General features: G+C 38.5%; 1 protein-coding gene across 5 annotated transcripts in view; it reads right to left on the bottom strand.

Moving 5' to 3' along the window:
• WARS2 (tryptophanyl tRNA synthetase 2, mitochondrial) overlaps window positions 1–18,165 on the bottom strand; it is a 104,472-nt gene that overhangs the window by 47,313 nt on the left and 38,994 nt on the right. For all 5 annotated transcript variants that reach the window (XM_043459576.1, XM_043459558.1, XM_043459583.1 and 2 more), the window contains exon 2: window positions 9,649–9,906. In XM_043459576.1, the coding sequence (XP_043315511.1) occupies window positions 9,649–9,906 (258 nt within the window). The remainder of the gene's footprint in view (window positions 1–9,648; window positions 9,907–18,165) is intronic.

The following is an 18,165-nucleotide window of genomic DNA, read 5'->3' as shown; positions in this document are numbered from 1 at the left end:
CAGCCATCCATACTCAAACTCTTCTCAATGCTTGAAATATTTCTTGATAACAAACTCTTGTGAAAATATTTTGTCATTGGGAATAAAGAGAGGCACTGTTACTAATTTGTTCTTCATCTTACAAATGCACTCTATCCTTAAATCAAGAAGCCTGGATTGGGGACAGTACGTGTGTGGTGAGGTAAGGTGAGAGAGAAAGTTAATATCTGTCAGGAATCATATATATACATCATATTATTTAAATATCCTTATTATAGACATTATAAAGGGGGTTCAAAGAGCTTCAGTAACTTGCCCAGTATGCCATAATGAGAAGAGATCACAGTGAGATTCAAACTGTATCTGGCTTCAGAGCCCATACTCATTGCCCTGATAGTAAAAAAGCTCTTCTTGGAGGTGTAATTAAGATATGACCTAACTCTGTGCTCCAGGATGGAAGCAACACAAATACAATAGCTTCTCATCAAACCACACATGAGTATAGATCTAGGCAAGGAAGTGATATTAGTGGAAACCTTTTAGAGAAGGAAATAACATGAGACGTTTGGGTATTTTAATAATTTTCCTAACTTCTCTTTATTATTTATTCCATGGGTCATTTAGAACCTCTGCCTCTCCCTGGAAACTCTGGAAGTAATGCCAATTTTACAAATAGATTCCTCAAGACCATTGACTTATATAGAGGTTTGTTTGCTTCCTTTCTGAGTTGAACGTATACCTGTTGTCAGTGGCCTAACAACTTGAGAGTTTAACAAATATAAATACATACTTAAACATGCTTCCAAAATTATGAGGATAAATGAAAACACAAGAGATTCCCTGTCCGAGTTTAGGCTTTGGCTTTGTATCTCTAAGACAAGCACCATGGGTCAGGTACAAATTTTGTTTGTATTCACTGAGCCAAGATTCATGCAGTCAGTTCCGCTGGCCCTCATTCGGAAATTGGTTCCTTCATAGTCCCCCTTCCTGTATTACTATTATTGATTTCTGTTTCCTGGGAAACCAAACCTCGCTCTAATTAGAGAACGAGGCCATATTCTGAAGCTGCAGATTTCGTTTTTTGCCCTGGACTCTTCCCTGGACTGTTTCGGACCCTCTGTAACAGGAGGTCTGATGGCCAAAGCTGTCCTTTTCTCTTAGCCTTGGCAGAAAGCCAGTGCCTAAAGCTATGAACTCCAGCTTTTATCTTCCATCTGCAGGGTGACTAAATCCCAAGCAAAGTAACAACTAGAGATGTGGAGACATGCACCTCAGAGACAGCTGCAGGAATCAGATTGGATACGCACTCAAGCCTGCTAGAAATAAAAGACCACTGACTTTGGCATTCGGATGGAAAGCTCTGCCAAGCACACACACAGGCAGGCGTCTTCTTTCTCCCTCTCTCACTCACATACACACACACACACACACACACACACACGCATGCACATAGGCACACCTTTTAGAGGAGAAGCACTGAAGAATTCCCCACATATGGCAAACATATTTTAGGGGAAGCACCATGACTAGAGGCCAGTGGGAAAGAAAGAAAAAGAAAATAATGAGAAAAATCTTCAATAAGTCTCAATCGTTCCAGTCAGACTGCTGAGAAAGAATGCAAAGGACTGGAGATAAAAATAATTGATAAAATCAGCATCCCAACATAGCTAAATTCTTTCCCTATTTCAAACAATTACTAGAACTTACTCTGGTAGACAACAATGGCCCGGGGAACTGGTCTCTATATTTATCTGTAAGTACTTTGCTTAACACAGTGGATGAACAAGAAAAGAACACTTACATAATGTAAAAAAAATTTCTTTTCTAACACAATTTCAAAAATTCTTCTTTTTACTTGTAAATAATTGTGTGTGTGTGCAAATGCAAAAATAACCAATTTTAACTGGTACTGGCTCCCAATACTTTGTTTTTAAATTCCTATCATATTTTATGATCAACTAAATGCTTAAAAGCACTACAAAATTCCAAATATTAAAAAAAACCCTTGTTATAATTACATAACTGATCTCTAATTTATCTGTTTTATAAGTTAAGAATTGATTTATCAAGTTTTCTCAAAATAAAACATGAAAATATTCTAACTTCTGCTTTAAAGAATTCTTGATAAAAGTTAATCAGATCATTTGAACACAAAATAACTTGTGATAAAAAGTGATGGAATGGAAGAAACACTGACCTGATATTCTCAGGAACCTTATGATTGAAGGGTTTTCTAGAAACTGAGTTTAGATTTTTGCTTTGAGGGTAGGAGAGAGGTGCTGGTTTATTTTAAGTAGAAAGAGCACATGGCTACAATGTGGGGAATGGACCGTCGATTGGAGAGACTGAGGCAGGAGTGAAAGGGTAATTTAGTAGTCCAGGGCCTGGAGGTCAACTCTGGCTCTGTACTGCCTCTCTGCCATCAGCTCCTGAGGCAAAGGCATAGTGGGAGACAGAATAAAGTTCTCTCTCCAAGAGTACTCAACTTACAATGGAGCCACGTCTTGATAAACACACCATTAAGTTGAAAATATCCCAAGTCGAAAATACATACAGTATACACAACCTTCCCAACATCATAGCTTAACCATGCTCAGAACACTTACATCAGCCCTGGTGGTGGTGGTGGTGGTTTAGCTGCTAAGTCGTGTCCAACTCTGTGACCCCACGGACTGTAGCCCATCAGCCTCCTCTGTCCATGCGACTTACCAAGCAAGAATACTGGAGTGAATTGCCATTTCCTTCTCCAGGGGCGCTAACACAAAACCTATACTATAATAAAGTGTTGAATATCTCATGTAATTTATTGAGCACTGTACTCAAAGTGGAAAACAGATTGGTTATGTCTTGATCATTTACCCTGGTGATCTTGTGGCTGACTTGGAGCTGCCCAGTATCACAACAGAGTATCTTCTACATATTATCAGCCTGGGAAAAGATCAAAATCTAAATTTCAAAGTACAGTTTCTATTGAATGTATATAGCTTTCAAACCATCATAAGTTTAACCACTGTAAGTCAGAAACTGTCTATATAACTTGCAAAAGTAGTGCCTTAGGAAGAAAATTAACGTTCATGTTTAGGTCCAAAAAGGCTAATTATTTATAGTGAGTAAAAGAAAAGCTGATTAACATATTAAAGGCATGAAAAAAGTGGTAGCACAAAACTCAAAGTTTTAAATGAGGAAAGATTAACTTTACAGAAATAAAATGATCAACAAATCAAAAGGCATGAAAAACAAGAGACTTAAGATCCATAATCAAATGTTATTTGTAGACCTTGGTTGGATCATCATTTCAATAAGCCAACTATAAAACACATTTTGGGAAAACCAGCATAGTTTGAACATGGACTGGGTATTAGATGATAATATGGGATTATCATTAACTTTGTTAAGTTTGATGACACTATTGTGGTTATGTAAGAAAACTTCCTGAGTTTATAGAAAGGCATGCTAAAATATTTAGGGCATGAAATGCCATGATGTAAGAAAAAAAAGAAATGCCATGATGTGTGATATCTGCTATAAAATACTTCAGCAAAGAAAACAACATGGGATCTTCCATGGTAGTCCAGTGATTAGGAATCTGCCTTCCAATACAGGGGATGTGGGTTCAATTCCTGGTCCAGGAACTAAGATCCCACATGCCTCAGGGCAACCATGCCTGCATGCAGCAACTAGAAGCCTCTGTAGGCCACAGTGAAGATCCAGCATAGCCAAATAAATAAATAAATAAAATTGGCAAAGATAACCATGAAGAAGTATATTAAAAAAAAAAGAAAACAAAATTGGAGAGACTAATCACAAAATGTTAATAAATGATGGGGGTAAAGTATACTATTCTCCTACTCTTCTACATATATTTCAAGTTTTCTTCATTAAATATTTTAAACAGGAAAGAGAATCTGATACAATAACCAGTCTACCCACTGAGTTGTAATAATGTTGGTGGCCTGAGTTCAAGAAGGAAATGGCCCAGACCAAGAATGTCTTGAGGACAGAAAGACATCTGAGGAAGCCTTTCAACTGTCTTTGTGTGACAAAAACTGTGGAATATGGGCTCATGAGTACTCTTCTCAAATTTTACCTGGCAAACTATTGAAGTTCTCCCAAGGGAGCTGAAGTCAGGGATGGTAGGAGGGGACCTGTGAAACAGTTTATAGGCCATCAAGGAAACAGGCAGCACAAGTTGCCTCCACTCTCTGACCTAGACCTACAATCAGTTGGGGAACCAGAGAGCTCACTGTGTAACATAAAAAAACCAAAGGGAAGGTGAATTTTACTATCCCTCACTTATGAAAGAGTTCTTATAAAGCTCCCCATATTGTGGGTTACTCTTTCAATTGCTATTTTGAACAACACTATACCATGTGGAAGAAGATACCTCAATAATTGCAAATTTTTATATATTTATGGAGGTCACTGCCAAAAACTCTTTACAACAGAGAACATATTTAAAATAGAAGAGTTCCTTCTGGGGCTATGAGCTCAAAGTGCAAGTATTGGATGCAGTTGTACATAAACCTTTAATTTTAAAAGTTGCTTTAAAAAGCAGTCTGACAAGTGGCTACTTTGTGGAGATTGGACATTTTCACCTAGATGAATTATGGAAATATAATATAATTTTTAAAATTGATACAACCACTATGGAGAACGGTATTGAGATTTCTTTCAAAAAACTAGGAATAAGACTACCATATGATCCAACAATCCTACTACTGGGCATATGGCCTGAGGAAACCATAATTGAAAAGGACACATGTACCCCCATGTTCATTGCAGCACTGTTTACAATAGCTAGGACACAGAAGCAACCTAGATGTCCATTGACAGATGAATGGATAAAGAAGTTGTAGTACATATACACAATGGAATATTACTCAGTTATAAAAAAAGAACATATTTAAATCAGTTCTAATAAGGTGGATTAAACTAGAGCCATTATACAGAGTGAAGTAAATAAGAAAGAAAAATGAATGTCATATATCAACATGTATATATGGAATCTATATATACATATATTAACATGTATATATGATCTCTGTTCCTTTCCAAGGCAAACCATTCAATATCACGGTGATCCATCTATGCCCTGGCCAGTAATGCTGAAGAAGCTGAGGTTGAATGGTTCTATGAAGACCTACAAGACCTTCTCGAACTCACACCCCAAAAAGGTGCCCTTTGCATTACAGGGAACTGGAATGCAAAAGTAGGAAGTCAAGAAACACCTGGAGTAACAGGCAAATTTGGCCTCGGAGTACAAAATGAATCAGGGCAAAGGCTAAAGAGTTTTGAAAAGAGAATGCACTGGTCATAGCAAACACCCTCTTCCAACAACACAAGAGAAGACTCTACACATGGGCATCACCAGATGGTCAACACCAAAATCAGATTGATTATATTCTTTGCAGCCAAAGATGGAGAAGCTCTATACAGTCAGCAAAAACAAGACTGGGAGCTGACTGTGGCTCAGATCATGAACTCCTTATGGCCAAATTCAGACTTAAATTGAAGAAAGTAGGAAAACCACTAGACCATTCAGGTATGACCTAAATCAAATCCCTTACAATTTTATAGTGGAAGTGAGAAATAGATTTAAGGGACTAGATCTGATAGACAGAGTGCCTGAAGAACTATGGATGGAGATTTGTGACATTGTACAGGAGACATTGTACAGCAAGACCATCCCCAAGAAAAACAAATGCAAAAAAGCAAAATGGCCATCTGAGGAGGCCTTACAAATAGCTATGAAAAGAAGAGAAGCAAAAAGCAAAGAAGGAAAGGAAAGATATACCCATCTGAATGCAGAGTTCCAAAGAATAGCAAGGAGAGATAAGAAAGCCTTCCTCAGTGATCAATGCAAAGAAATAAAGGAAAACAATAGAATGGGAAAGACTAGAGATCTCTTCAAGAAAATTAGAGATACCAAGGGAACATTTCATGCAAAGATGGGCACAATAAAGGACAGAAATGGTATGGACCTAACAGAAGCAGAAGATATTAAGAAGAGGTGGCAAGAATACACAGAACTGTACAAAAAAGACCTTCATGACCCAGATAATCACAATGGTGTGATCACTCACCTAGAGCCAGACATCCTAGAATGTGAAGTCAAGTGGGCCTTACTTGCATCACTATGAACAAAGCTAGTGGAGGTGATGGAATTCAGTTGAGCTATTTCAAATCCTAAAAGATGATGCTGTGAAAATGCTGCACTCAATATGCCAGCAAATTTGGAAAACTCCGCAGCGGCCACAGAACTGGAAAAGGTCAGTTTTCACTCCAATCCCAAAGAGAGGCAATGCCAAAGAATGCTCAAACTATCGCACAATTGCACTCATCTCACACGCTAGTAAAGTCATGCTCAAAATTCTCCAAGCCAGGCTTCAACAATACATGAACTATGAAATTCCAGATGTTCAAGCTGGTTTTAGAAAAGGCAGAGGAACCAGAGATCAAATTGCCAACATCTGCTGGATCATCGAAAAAGCAAGAGAGTTCCAGAAAAACATCTATTTCTGCCTTATTAACTACGCCAAAGCCTTTGACTGTGCAGATCACAACAAACTGTGGAAAATTCTGAAAGAGATGGGAATACCAGACCACTTGACCTGCCTCCTGAGAAATCTGTATGCAGGTCAGGAAGCAACAGTTAGATCCAGACATGGAACAACATACTGGTTCCAAATCGGAAAAGGAGTACGTCAAGGCTGTATATTGTCACCCTGCTTATTTAACTTATATGCAGAGTACATCATGAGAAACGCTGGGCTGGATGAAGCACAAGCTCGAATCAAGATTGCTGGGAGAAGTATCAATAACCTCAGATATGCAGATGACACCACCCTTATGGCAGAAAGTAAAGAAGAACTAAAGAGCCTCTTGATGAAAGTGAAAGAGGAGAGTGAAAAAGCTGGCTTAAAGCTCAACATTCAGAAAACAAACATCATGGCATCCAGTCCCATCTTCATGGCAAACAGATGGAGAAACAGTGGAAACAGTGACAGACTTTACTTTTTTGGGCTCCAAAATCACTGCAGATGGTGACTGAAGCTGTGAAATCAAAAGATACTCCTTGGGAGAAAAGTTATGACCAACCTAGACAGCATATTAAAAAGCAGAGACATTACTTCGCCAACAAAGGTCCGTCTGGTCAAGGCTATGGTTTTTCCAGTGATCATGTATGGATGTGAGAGTTGGACTGTGAAGAAAGCTGAGTGCCGAAAAACTGATGCTTTTGAGCTGTGGTATTGGAGAAGACTCTTGAGAGTCCCTTGGACAGCAAGGAGATCCAACCAGTCCATCATAAAGGAGATCAGTTCTGGGTGTTCACTGGAAGGACTGATGCTGAAGCTGAAACTCCAATACTTTGGCCACCTGATGCGAAGAGCTGACTCATTTGAAAAGACCCTGATGCTGGGAAAGATTGAAGGCGGGAGGAGAAGGGGACAAACAGAGGATGAGATGGTTGGATGGCATCACCGACTCAATGGACATGAGTTTGAATAAACTCCAGGAGTTGGTGATGGACAGGGAGGCCTGGTATGCTGCAGTACATGGGGTCACAAAAAAGTCAGATATGACTGAGCGACTGAACTGAACTGATGGAATCTAGAAAGACAGTACTGATGATCCTACTTGCAGGGCAGCAAAGGAGACTCAGACTTGAAGAATAGCCTTTTGGCACAGTCGGGAAGGACAGGGTGGGATGATTTGAGAGAGTAGCATTGAAGCATACACAACACCATATACAAAATAAATAGCCAGTGGGAATTTGCTATATGACACAGGGAACCCAAAGCCAGTGCTTTGCGACAACCTAGAGGGGTGGGATGGGGAGGGAGGTGAGAGGGAGGTTCAAGAGGGAGGGGACATCAGTATACCTATGACCTATTCATGCTGATTCATAGCAGAAACCATCACAGTATTATAAAGTAATTATCTTCTAATAAAAATAAATTCTTTAATAAAAGAGTATCATACAAGGATCAAAAGAGCTTATATCAAAAGCAGCTAAGATGGAGTGAAGATGGTATGCCTTGGAAAATGCATTAGGTGACTCAAAAACTGGCTCTGATAATTATTAGACTGGCTCTGATAATTATAATGTGAGAGAGGGGTGTGAAGGGCTTGTACAGACATTGTTTCATGAAATATGAGAGGCATCATCTTTTCAGAGAAAAGGTAGGAATGCTTCTGAGGTAGCTCAACCAAGAGGGTGAGATATCTAAGGACAGCTAGTATGAAGAAGGTAAGTCCTATGGAACAAGGACCCGGAGGGTAAGGATGATGGACAACCAATACCTCCAAGTATTGGAATAGCAGTCATGTGGAATACAGAGTTTATTTATTATGTATTTTCAGAGAGAAGTTAAATGAGTGGCTGAAAATTACAGGAAGGCAGATGTTTGCTCAGCATAAGCAAGTTCTTGATAACAATTAGATCTGTCCAAGATTCAATCTGAAAAGTCATACATAAAGAAGGCCTTCCTGACCAACTGTGAAAAAGGAAATTGAGGTAAATTGCCTTTAAAAGTCATGTTAAGGCTGATTCATGTCAATGTATGACAAAAACCACTACAATATTGTAAAGTAATTAGCCTCCAACTAATAAAAATAAATGAAAAAAAATAATAATAAAGGGATGAAAAAAAAAGTCACGTTAATGATTAGATTCTATTATTCCTTCAGATTATATCTAAGCTGGCAACAAGTTTAAGTTGATAACTGCATTTATTTTTTTGAAGATATTCTTCTCATTCATTACATATTTTTAAATGGTTTGTGTGTGTGAATCATTATATTAAGTTCTGTGGGTGATTAAATATGCCTAAAAATGAGTGTCAGAAGTTTATGATCAAGAAAAGAGTTGTACACATGTGTAACACGTACCACATTTGCATACATGTTAAATTATGCCAAAACATGTATAACATACTATTCCTTGGCTGGGGCTTGTCATCAGGTTAAAGAAAACATGTAATGTAAAGCATGATTCAGTTAAAACTCTCATCTTCTTTGCTAGGGAGTCTCTTAAGTGCTCTGTCTCTAGGCCAGGTTATCTGCCTGTCCAAGAGCAAACTGATTCATCCATAGTAAAGATATGAGTCAAATATTCTGGCTGTGTTCTGAGGCCTTTCTTGGCTTGGACTCAAGACACTGGACATCGTCTTCCAATTTCCCAGCTAGCTCTTTCAAATCTTCTCAAAAGTTATTATACAAAGAATGAACAATAGGAATCATCCAGTAGACCTTCCAAATGCAATACCCAGCAAAGCAACATTGTAGTTACGTAAAAACATCAGTTGCTAAATTCTATCCCTCATCACCAGGAAACCAGTCAACAGCATGAATTCATCAGTTTGAATGCAACCCAATATAGAAAAACAGTTCTTGAGTTAGAAGTAATAATAGGATACAATTTTTTGGTATATGAAGCACTATAAACTTACCAAGTACAGTTGAGGAAAAAGCTGAAAATATTATTGCATTATAATAATACTCAATGACATGAACACAAAGAAAAATGAAACAGTTACATTTTATGAAGTCACCTTTGAACGCTCAAAAAAAAAAAAAATCACAAACAGGAGCTGTATAAACCACTGAATTTTTTCCTCAAATAATCTGAAAATAAAAGTTTTCTCAGTTCCAATCTGAGAAGCTGACCTGAGATTGCTGGAAAAGGATGCTCTTCTCTGGGTTTATGCCACAAGCGAGAAGAGCAGCAGTCATGTCCAAGATGCTCTGCCGGAGGATGGCTGGGTCTCGGGGGACAGTGACGGAATGCAGGTCAACAATACTATACATCACGGAGTCGTGCTCATCCTGTAACCTCACCCAGCTCTCAATGGCTCCCAGATAGTTGCCGAGGTGGGGGATTCCTGTAGGCTGAATGCCCGAGAATATTCGCTTCACAGCATCTTTCTGAAACAAAGGAGAACAAACAAAATTGCTTTTGAAGCAGAATCCATGAATCTGATGCCCATGTTACCACAGCTATGATGGCTACTCCTATTTTTTTTTTTAAATAAAATCTGACAGTCATCATCCTTATGCATTTATTTTGTTCCAACTTGGTGCAAAGCACTATGTTTGGTGCTATTAGGGGACAGAAGATAATAATATATATATATTTTCTTTTTGCACTCAAAACCTTACAAATGCAAAGGCACGTAAGAAAAGGTCTGTATCTCCAATCTAATTGGAGAGAGAAGATATGCTTATGAAAATAAAAGGAACAATACAACATGACGACACAGTCATAACCAGTTTGGAAAGATAAATAGTGGGGTACAGGCAGGAATTCCCAAGAGCAAAAGATGACTGTGGTTCTGGTGGTCATTACAAAGACTTCAGACATAGAAGTGAAATTTCACTGGAGGTTAAAGGGGCTCCAAGGGTTTGTTATGACATGATTCACTCATTGTGCAGGTAAGGCAATGAAGGCCATAGTATTAGGGCTAAAGGTTACTGCTACTTAATTCAGTTTTCTTGCTGATATAATTTAATGTGCAGAATCTTGGGTTACCCACTTAGATAGCATATTAAAAAGCAGAGACATTACTTCGCCAACAAAGGTCCATCTGGTCAAGGCTATGGTTTTTCCAGTGGTCATGTATAGATGTGAGAGTTGGATTGTGAAGAAAGCTGAGCGCCAAAAAATTGATGCTTTTGAACTGTGGTGTTGGAGAAGACTCTTGAGAGTCCCTTGGAATGCAAGGAGATCCAACCAGTCCATCGTAAAGGAGATCAGTCCTGGGTGTTCATTGGAAGGACTGATGCTGAAGCTGAAACTCCAATACTTTGGCCACCTGATGCGAAGAGCTGACTCATTTGAAAAGACCCTGATGCTGGGAGGGATTGGGGGCAGGAGGAGAAGGGGACGACAGAGGATGAGATGGCTGGATGGCATCACCGACTTGATGGGCATGAGTTTGAGTAAGCTCCAGGAGCTGGTGTTGGACAGGGAGGCCTGGCGTGCTGCGATTCATGGGGTCGCAAAGAGTCAGACATGACTGAACGACTGAACTGAACTGAATTGATACTTCATTTCTGGTATTACTTCTTGATAAAGTTATTTAGCATTTTCATGTTTTGGTTTCCTTTGACTTTTGATAAAATCATTTTTTTTTTATTTCTTCAAAAGAAGTTTTTAATTTTGCATAATTTTTAAATTATAAAATCATTTTTGACATGCTTTTCCACTGACCTAATTTGCTGTTATTGAAGTCATAATAGGAAGTGAGAAAAAAAAAATGTGCTTCAGTATTTGAAAGATTTTGAATGCAAAAAAAATTTTTTTTGCCATACCACATGGCTTGTGGGATCTTAGTTCCCCAACCAGGGAATGAACCTGTGCCCCCTGTGGTAGAAGCATGGAGTCCTAACCACTGGACTGCCAGGGAATTCCCCTGCAAATTTTTTTTCAAAAAATATTTTCTGTCCCTAAAACAGGGTGAAAAAATGCCATGTTTCCTTTTAATCATTTTGCATTCTATAGTAAAAAAACAAAAAATGAATGTATATAAATAAATGTGCTATAACTAAAAGGCTCTGAAAAAATAAAATGCATCCTTATCATTTTTAACAATAGTAAAAATATTACTAATAACAGTTGTAATTTACTGGATAACTACTATGTTGCTGGCATTTATGCTCAGTGCTTTATATGCATTAATATATTTACCCCTTATAATACACAATATGGTAGGCATATGATTACCTCCAATTTGCAGATGAGAAAACTGAGGTTCAGAGATATTAAGATATTGACCATGGTAACACAACTCATACATGAGACTGAAATTTCAAGCCACGTATCACTGACTTCAGAGCTCATGTATGCTCCTTCCACTGGCTATCATGTTTTGCTTAGCCACCAACTATTAAAACTTTTTACATTCATAGCATTATTTTGCCAGCTCTCTGTCGCAAAAAAAAAAAAATGTTATGGGTGAAAAAGAATATTCTTATGTTTACTTCTGTACAAATTTCTCTAGTGTACATAGTTAGGAGCTGAATTGCTGGGTCATACGGCCCAGCCAGGAAAGAATCTGTCTGCAATGCAGGAGACCTGGGTTCAATCCCTGGATTGGGAAGATCCCCTGGAGAAGGAAAAGGCTACTCGCTCCAGTATTCTGGGCTGGAGAATTCCATGGACTCTATGGTCCATGGGGTCACAAAGAGTCGGACATGACTGAGCAACTTTCACTTCACTTCAAGGTATGCATTCAGTTCAGTTCAGTCGCTCAGTCATGTCGGACTCTTTGCGCCCCCATGGACTGCAGCACGCCAGGCTTCCCTGTCCATCACCAACTCCTGGAGCTTACTCAAACTCATGTCCACCAAGTCAGTGATGCCATCCAACCATCTCATCCTCTGTCGTCCCCTTCTCCTCCTGCCTTCAATCTTTCCCAGCATCAGGGTTTTTTCTGGTGAGTCAGTTCTTCAAGGTATGCATATGTATTTTCAATTGTACTACAGTGTGCTAAACTGTTCCTAAGTATGCAGCTTCTACCACCAATTCCTGTTGGTCCACATCCTTACCAACACTTTGCCAGTAGTTTTAATTTTAGCTCACTGGTGATATGAAGTAGAATCTCATTACAGTTTAATTGCATTTCTTTGATTATTTATTAGAGAAGCTGAGAACTCTTATGGTTATTGCTATTTTAATAACCATATTGCTCTCCCCTGTAGAGAGCCTATTCAGGTTATTTTGTCTATCTTTCTGAAGTTGGAAAATGTTTTTATTGATTTAAGAATTTTTGTATATTCTGGATCCTACTATTTTGTCAGTTATATGTGTGGCCAATATATTCTCTCATTGTGTGGCTATTTGCTTTTTTGTTATCTTTTGATAAAGAGATGTTCCTAATTTTACCAAATATGTAATCTTGACTACAGATTTTTATGTCATAGAACAAATCTTCCAAAATTGCACATTTATGAAGATATGTGTATTCATATATAAAACATATATGTATGTGCATGTTTTAAAGTTTTATTTTTCACATTTAAGTCTGTATCAATTTGGAGATTTCTACATATGGTGTGAGGCAAGCATCTGCTTTATTTTCTCTCCTTTTTCTTTTTCTCTGTGTGGATACCTAATTATTCTAGCACCATTTATTGAAAAGATTGTCTTTCCCCACTGCTCTAGAATGCCACTTCAGCATAAATCAAATATCTCTTTATGTCTGAGTCTGTATCTGGTCTTTCTATTCTGTCTCGTTGGTTCACTGGTCTCTTTGTCTATTTCTGCACCAGTATTACAGTTGTCTTTTTAATAAGTCTTGGGACCTGGTGGAGCAAGTCTTTCTGCCTTATTCTTCTATAGTATCTAACCCACCCTTGGTCTTTTACACTTCTCAATGCATTTTAGAGTCATCTTGTCAAGTTCCAAGAGAAAAAAAAAAACCTGTTGGGATTTTTGATTGGGATTACATTGAGTCCATAGATTGCTTTGGGGAGAACCAACATCTTTATAATATGGGGTCCTCCAATCTTGAAAACCATACAGCAAAAGAGAATTAATGCAAAACATGATGACTATAGTTGATAACACTGTGTTGTGTAATTGAAATTTGCTAAGCGAGTAGAACTTAAATGTTCTTAAATGTCCTCTCACACACACAAATATGTAAGGTGTTGGTTGTGGCAATAATTAACTAGATGGGGGATCTTTTTTTCCTTAATTTATTTACTTTTACTTGAAGAATAATTACAATACAGTGTTAGTTTCTGCCATATAACAACATGGATCAGCCATAGCTACACATATGCCCCTCCCTCATGAGCCCCCGTCCCATCTCCCACCCCATCCCACTCCTCTAGGTTATCACAGAGCCAGAAGCGGGGGATCTTTGCACAATATATATCAGATTACCATGGTATATGTGCACTTTAAATATCTTACAATTTATTTGTTGATATATATCAACAAAGCTGAAAATTTTTTAAAAAGAATGTAACATTTACCACAGAGTTTATATATAACATTAGCTCCTAAGAGCTAGTCTACTTCAGATATGGGAGTGCCAAGACTACTTAAATTTTGCCCTTTCCTATTCCCTAGAATTTCAAATCCTAAAATATAGTCTATTTCCCCCATATCTGCTTATTTTCCTCTTTATTCTTCAGATGACAGCTATAAAATAGAATGCTACATCATAGTTCCATGATCCAGAATTGTGCTTGATCCAAGCACTCAGGAGACCTAAAAGATTTGTGGCTCTGAGAATATGAAAAATAATTTTTAAGTAACCGAGAACAAATATGATCTTGCACTTAGAATCACACACATGTACACACACACACACATGTACGCACACACACACAGACTCCACACGAGGACCTCAATGACTAACTCCTGAAATCATAATTTAGAGACATTATTTTAAAAATAGTTGGCAGCTGAGAACTGAGGCTGAGAGATAGAGGTGGGGGTTGGACAGGGGGAAGGGGAGAAAGAAAAGAAAGGGAGAGAGAAGAGTTAGCATAGAATAAGTACCTATCAGGGAGGCTTTCTCTAGTGCCTTAGGACTGTAGTAAGCCCTGGGCTCCTGATATGGGAATAAGTAAAGAAGTTTTCAGTGAGGTTAAAAATGATTAATGGGCTTTAGGGACTGATTGATGAAGAGACAAAGCAAAGCAGAAAAACAAGCTCTGAACTTAATAAATGGAAAGGAAAAAAAAAAAAATACCATCCAGAAACGCTTGACCCAGGATGAAAGGGGACTGTTTATGGTCATGTAAAAGATTATAAGGACTAGGACTATCGAGCTGGGGGAAAAAAAAGAATATTTCCACACAAATTCCTCCATGTTCAGGAATTATCCCCCAGGACAAATGGAGACACTAATTCTTGAGAAAACTAGCAGAGAAAAGCACTAGAGGACAGACTGTGGGAAAAAAAAGAACTGTGACCAGTGGGAATGAACTAGACATGATCTAATACATCTTTTTCATTCTCTAGTTTCTGTGATTCTATACATCCAGGCAGAGGGAATGATGTTATCAAGAAGTAAGAGCAACAAGAAATGGTTTGTTCAATTTTCAAGGAGCTATTAAGAAAATACAGGCTCTAAATGAGAACTGGATTCCTGGCCTTAAAAATATACAGAGAGTGTCTTGCTCTTCTGTGGTGAGTTTATGTTCCCGTCTGTTCCCCCTGCAAGAGTCAGCAGGCAGCCTGACGGCATGGCAGGGGAGATACGCCTGGTACCATGAAATCATGGGGCTGGAATGTGGAGTTTGGGTGGTGGGAGGATGGGGGTTCTGTGTTCAAAAGCAGTAGAGCTGGAAAAGAATGAAAATGAAAGGAGCATGGGCTTCCCAGTGGATGGGAGGCAAACCACAAAGAAAACAGCTTCAAGACCAGCCCACAGGCATTCACTCCTCGGGCAGCCTGGAGCATCAACCTTCAATCCCTTTGCAGTGAACGGAGACTAAAAAGAAGGTTCGTTTTACAAAATAGGTCTTCATTTTTATTTCAGATGTATTTCTGTAACAAAGGCCACTTCCAGTCAATGCAGGCCTTGGCTAATTTTGTTAACAGAATTAGCATCACCAATGGGCAACTTCAATTCTGAGATTTGATATATTCCAGAAGAGAGGATCGGAGTTTGAATTTGAATCAGAGGGAGGACAGATTTATCAACCTGACAGATGTAGCTCAAATCATTCCTGTTATAAGGTACTGAGCACATTCCAAATTTGTAATTATCATAATTTCAATGATTACATCCAAAAGCAGTTGAAAAATCCCAAGCTGCTAATTATGGCAAAAGATAATTTTTCTGATCAACTAAAGAGAGCTTCTGATTTTATTCCCAAGTGCATAATATATGTCCAAAAAAGCTTGCCTACAAGCTTAGAAACACTTTCAACTTTGGCGTGGAGGTGGCAACCAAAGACTTCGACTAAAGATTTCAAGATTCTTACTACAAAATCCTGCTTGTGTCCAGCTGGGGCATCAATTGTGTATTCATCATACCTGTTTTAACTATAGTCAATGGTAGACCAAAAACTTGGCTAAACAACCATCATTTCTAACTGTTTCCATGAAAAGCATGTTATCACAGACTGTGATTGAAAAGGAATCAGCATTATCAACTAATTAGGTTGAAAATCTCTTTTTGTAAGTCTGTTTATTCTGCTAAATAAAAAATACAGCTTAAGGAGCTCTCTGTTAGGGCTTCTCAATTCTATCATGTATAGCACCCCATCATGTATATCTAGGCCCCTTGCATATAATTTTCAACACTTCCTTGAAAATGTCTCTACCGCGAACTAGTGATTTAAGAGCTGAAACATAGGAGACCCAGCATAGAAAAACAGCACTTCCATCCTGGCTGGGAGGATCCAGGTGTTTCTCTGAAGCTTTCTTTGGCCACGGCTCAGCATTGTTCTGCCACAGTCAGCGCTTTCTTTCAGAAAGCACAGAGAGCCATGAGTCTGGTGAGAAAATGCTGACTCAGCACACACACACAAAAAAAAATTGGGTTCGTTTCTGCTTAGAAATGAAACCAGATGCTCAGACCTGGGAATCAATATAGTAAATATTAATTCAATATAAGAGAAAGCAGGTCTTATGTCATCCTCAAACCAGAAGCAATATGTAGACCAGCAATTAAAACTGTAGGAAAAAATCATCAAAAAGAAAAAAAGAGGATTGACTAATCCATTAGACTGTGAGTTCCATAAGGGCAGAGACGAGAAGCACTTTCCACATATTGTTAGGCCAGGGAAGTAGTCTGAAAGGAATAAACTTGAGTTTTTAAAACAGTTTTCTATAAACTTATTTAAGCCACCTCCAAATTTTAAGAGCTGTGCATCTGTTCGCCACCCCGTGCACTGTGCTGTCCTTCCATCACAGAGCAGAATGCTTTCACAGATGTATTTTTCATTCTTGTGCTGAACTCGAGCAATCAGAAAGATTCCCTGGCAGTTGCATGGACCTCACTGCATGTGACGGAGGCAGGGATTACCGGCCTTACTTTCCAGGAAGGACACTGGAAGGTTAAGTAACCTGCACAAGGTCACAGGCAGGTGGTCAGATCTGAATCTCAGCTCTCAGAACTGGACTCGCCCACCTTCTCACTGGTCTGCATTCAGGTCAGAACTTCTTGACTTAAAGATTGGCCTGAACTTTAACTACCTTCACTCCCACCCACAGCTCCCGTCTCTACACACATGCTTCTCAAAAAGGGAAGGTGTGCTTCTCAGAAAGGGAAGGAGATGTCTCCTGAGAGGCCCAGGTAACAGCTGGTGGCATAGCTGGGACCAGAATCCAGACCTCCAGAGCTAGGCTCACCAGACCACACGATGCTTTTCTATTTACATTTATCACATTCCTTTCTCCTGCAGCTATTTCTTTTGTACCTCAGCATATCTTTGGGCTTATTTTCTTCATGCCTTTCTCTTCTGTTTTCTTTCTTACACAACAGTGAATAGCACCTCAGTCAATGTCTCTTCATCAGATGATGAAATATAAAATCTAGGGACTCTGGCTCCTAGGAGGGAATGCACTGTCACCCAAGGGAAGCTAAGCTATGTTGAAATGCAAAACTTATATGTAGGTACAGAATAATCTGGCAAGCCCTTTTAGTTTTTATTGGAAGAGTGACTCAAATATATTATCTAAACACAACATAAATAATTATAACATGATATGTAGTGAGATCTTACACAACAGTGAATAGCACCTCAGTCAATGTCTCTTCATCAGATGATGAAATATAAAATCTAGGGACTCTGGCTCCTAGGAGGGAATGCACTGTCACCCAAGGGAAGCTAAGCTATGTTGAAATGCAAAACTTATATGTAGGTACAGAATAATCTGGCAAGCCCTTTTAGTTTTTATTGGAAGAGTGACTCAAATATATTATCTAAACACAACATAAATAATTATAACATGATATGTAGTGAGAAACACTTTTAATTTCTAACAATAATACTGCTTCCTAAACCAAGTGAGCCAGGGTCAAATTCTTGACATAAACATCTTAACCACCACTACATAATTTATTTTTACATTGAATGGAACAGTAAATACAGGCAAGAGATCAAGAATACTAAATTTTTTTAAGTATAAAGAATGATCTGAAATGCTTAAGAAAATATTAGTTTTTCCCCATAAGAAAATTTGAACACTGATCTTAAAGTGTTAGAGAAATCATT

Source organism: Cervus canadensis, chromosome 2, assembly GCF_019320065.1.
Source record: "Cervus canadensis isolate Bull #8, Minnesota chromosome 2, ASM1932006v1, whole genome shotgun sequence".
Lineage (NCBI taxonomy): Eukaryota > Metazoa > Chordata > Mammalia > Artiodactyla > Cervidae > Cervus > Cervus canadensis.
Note: the sequence above shows the minus strand (reverse complement) of the source record. Positions and strands in the feature narration are given on the sequence as shown.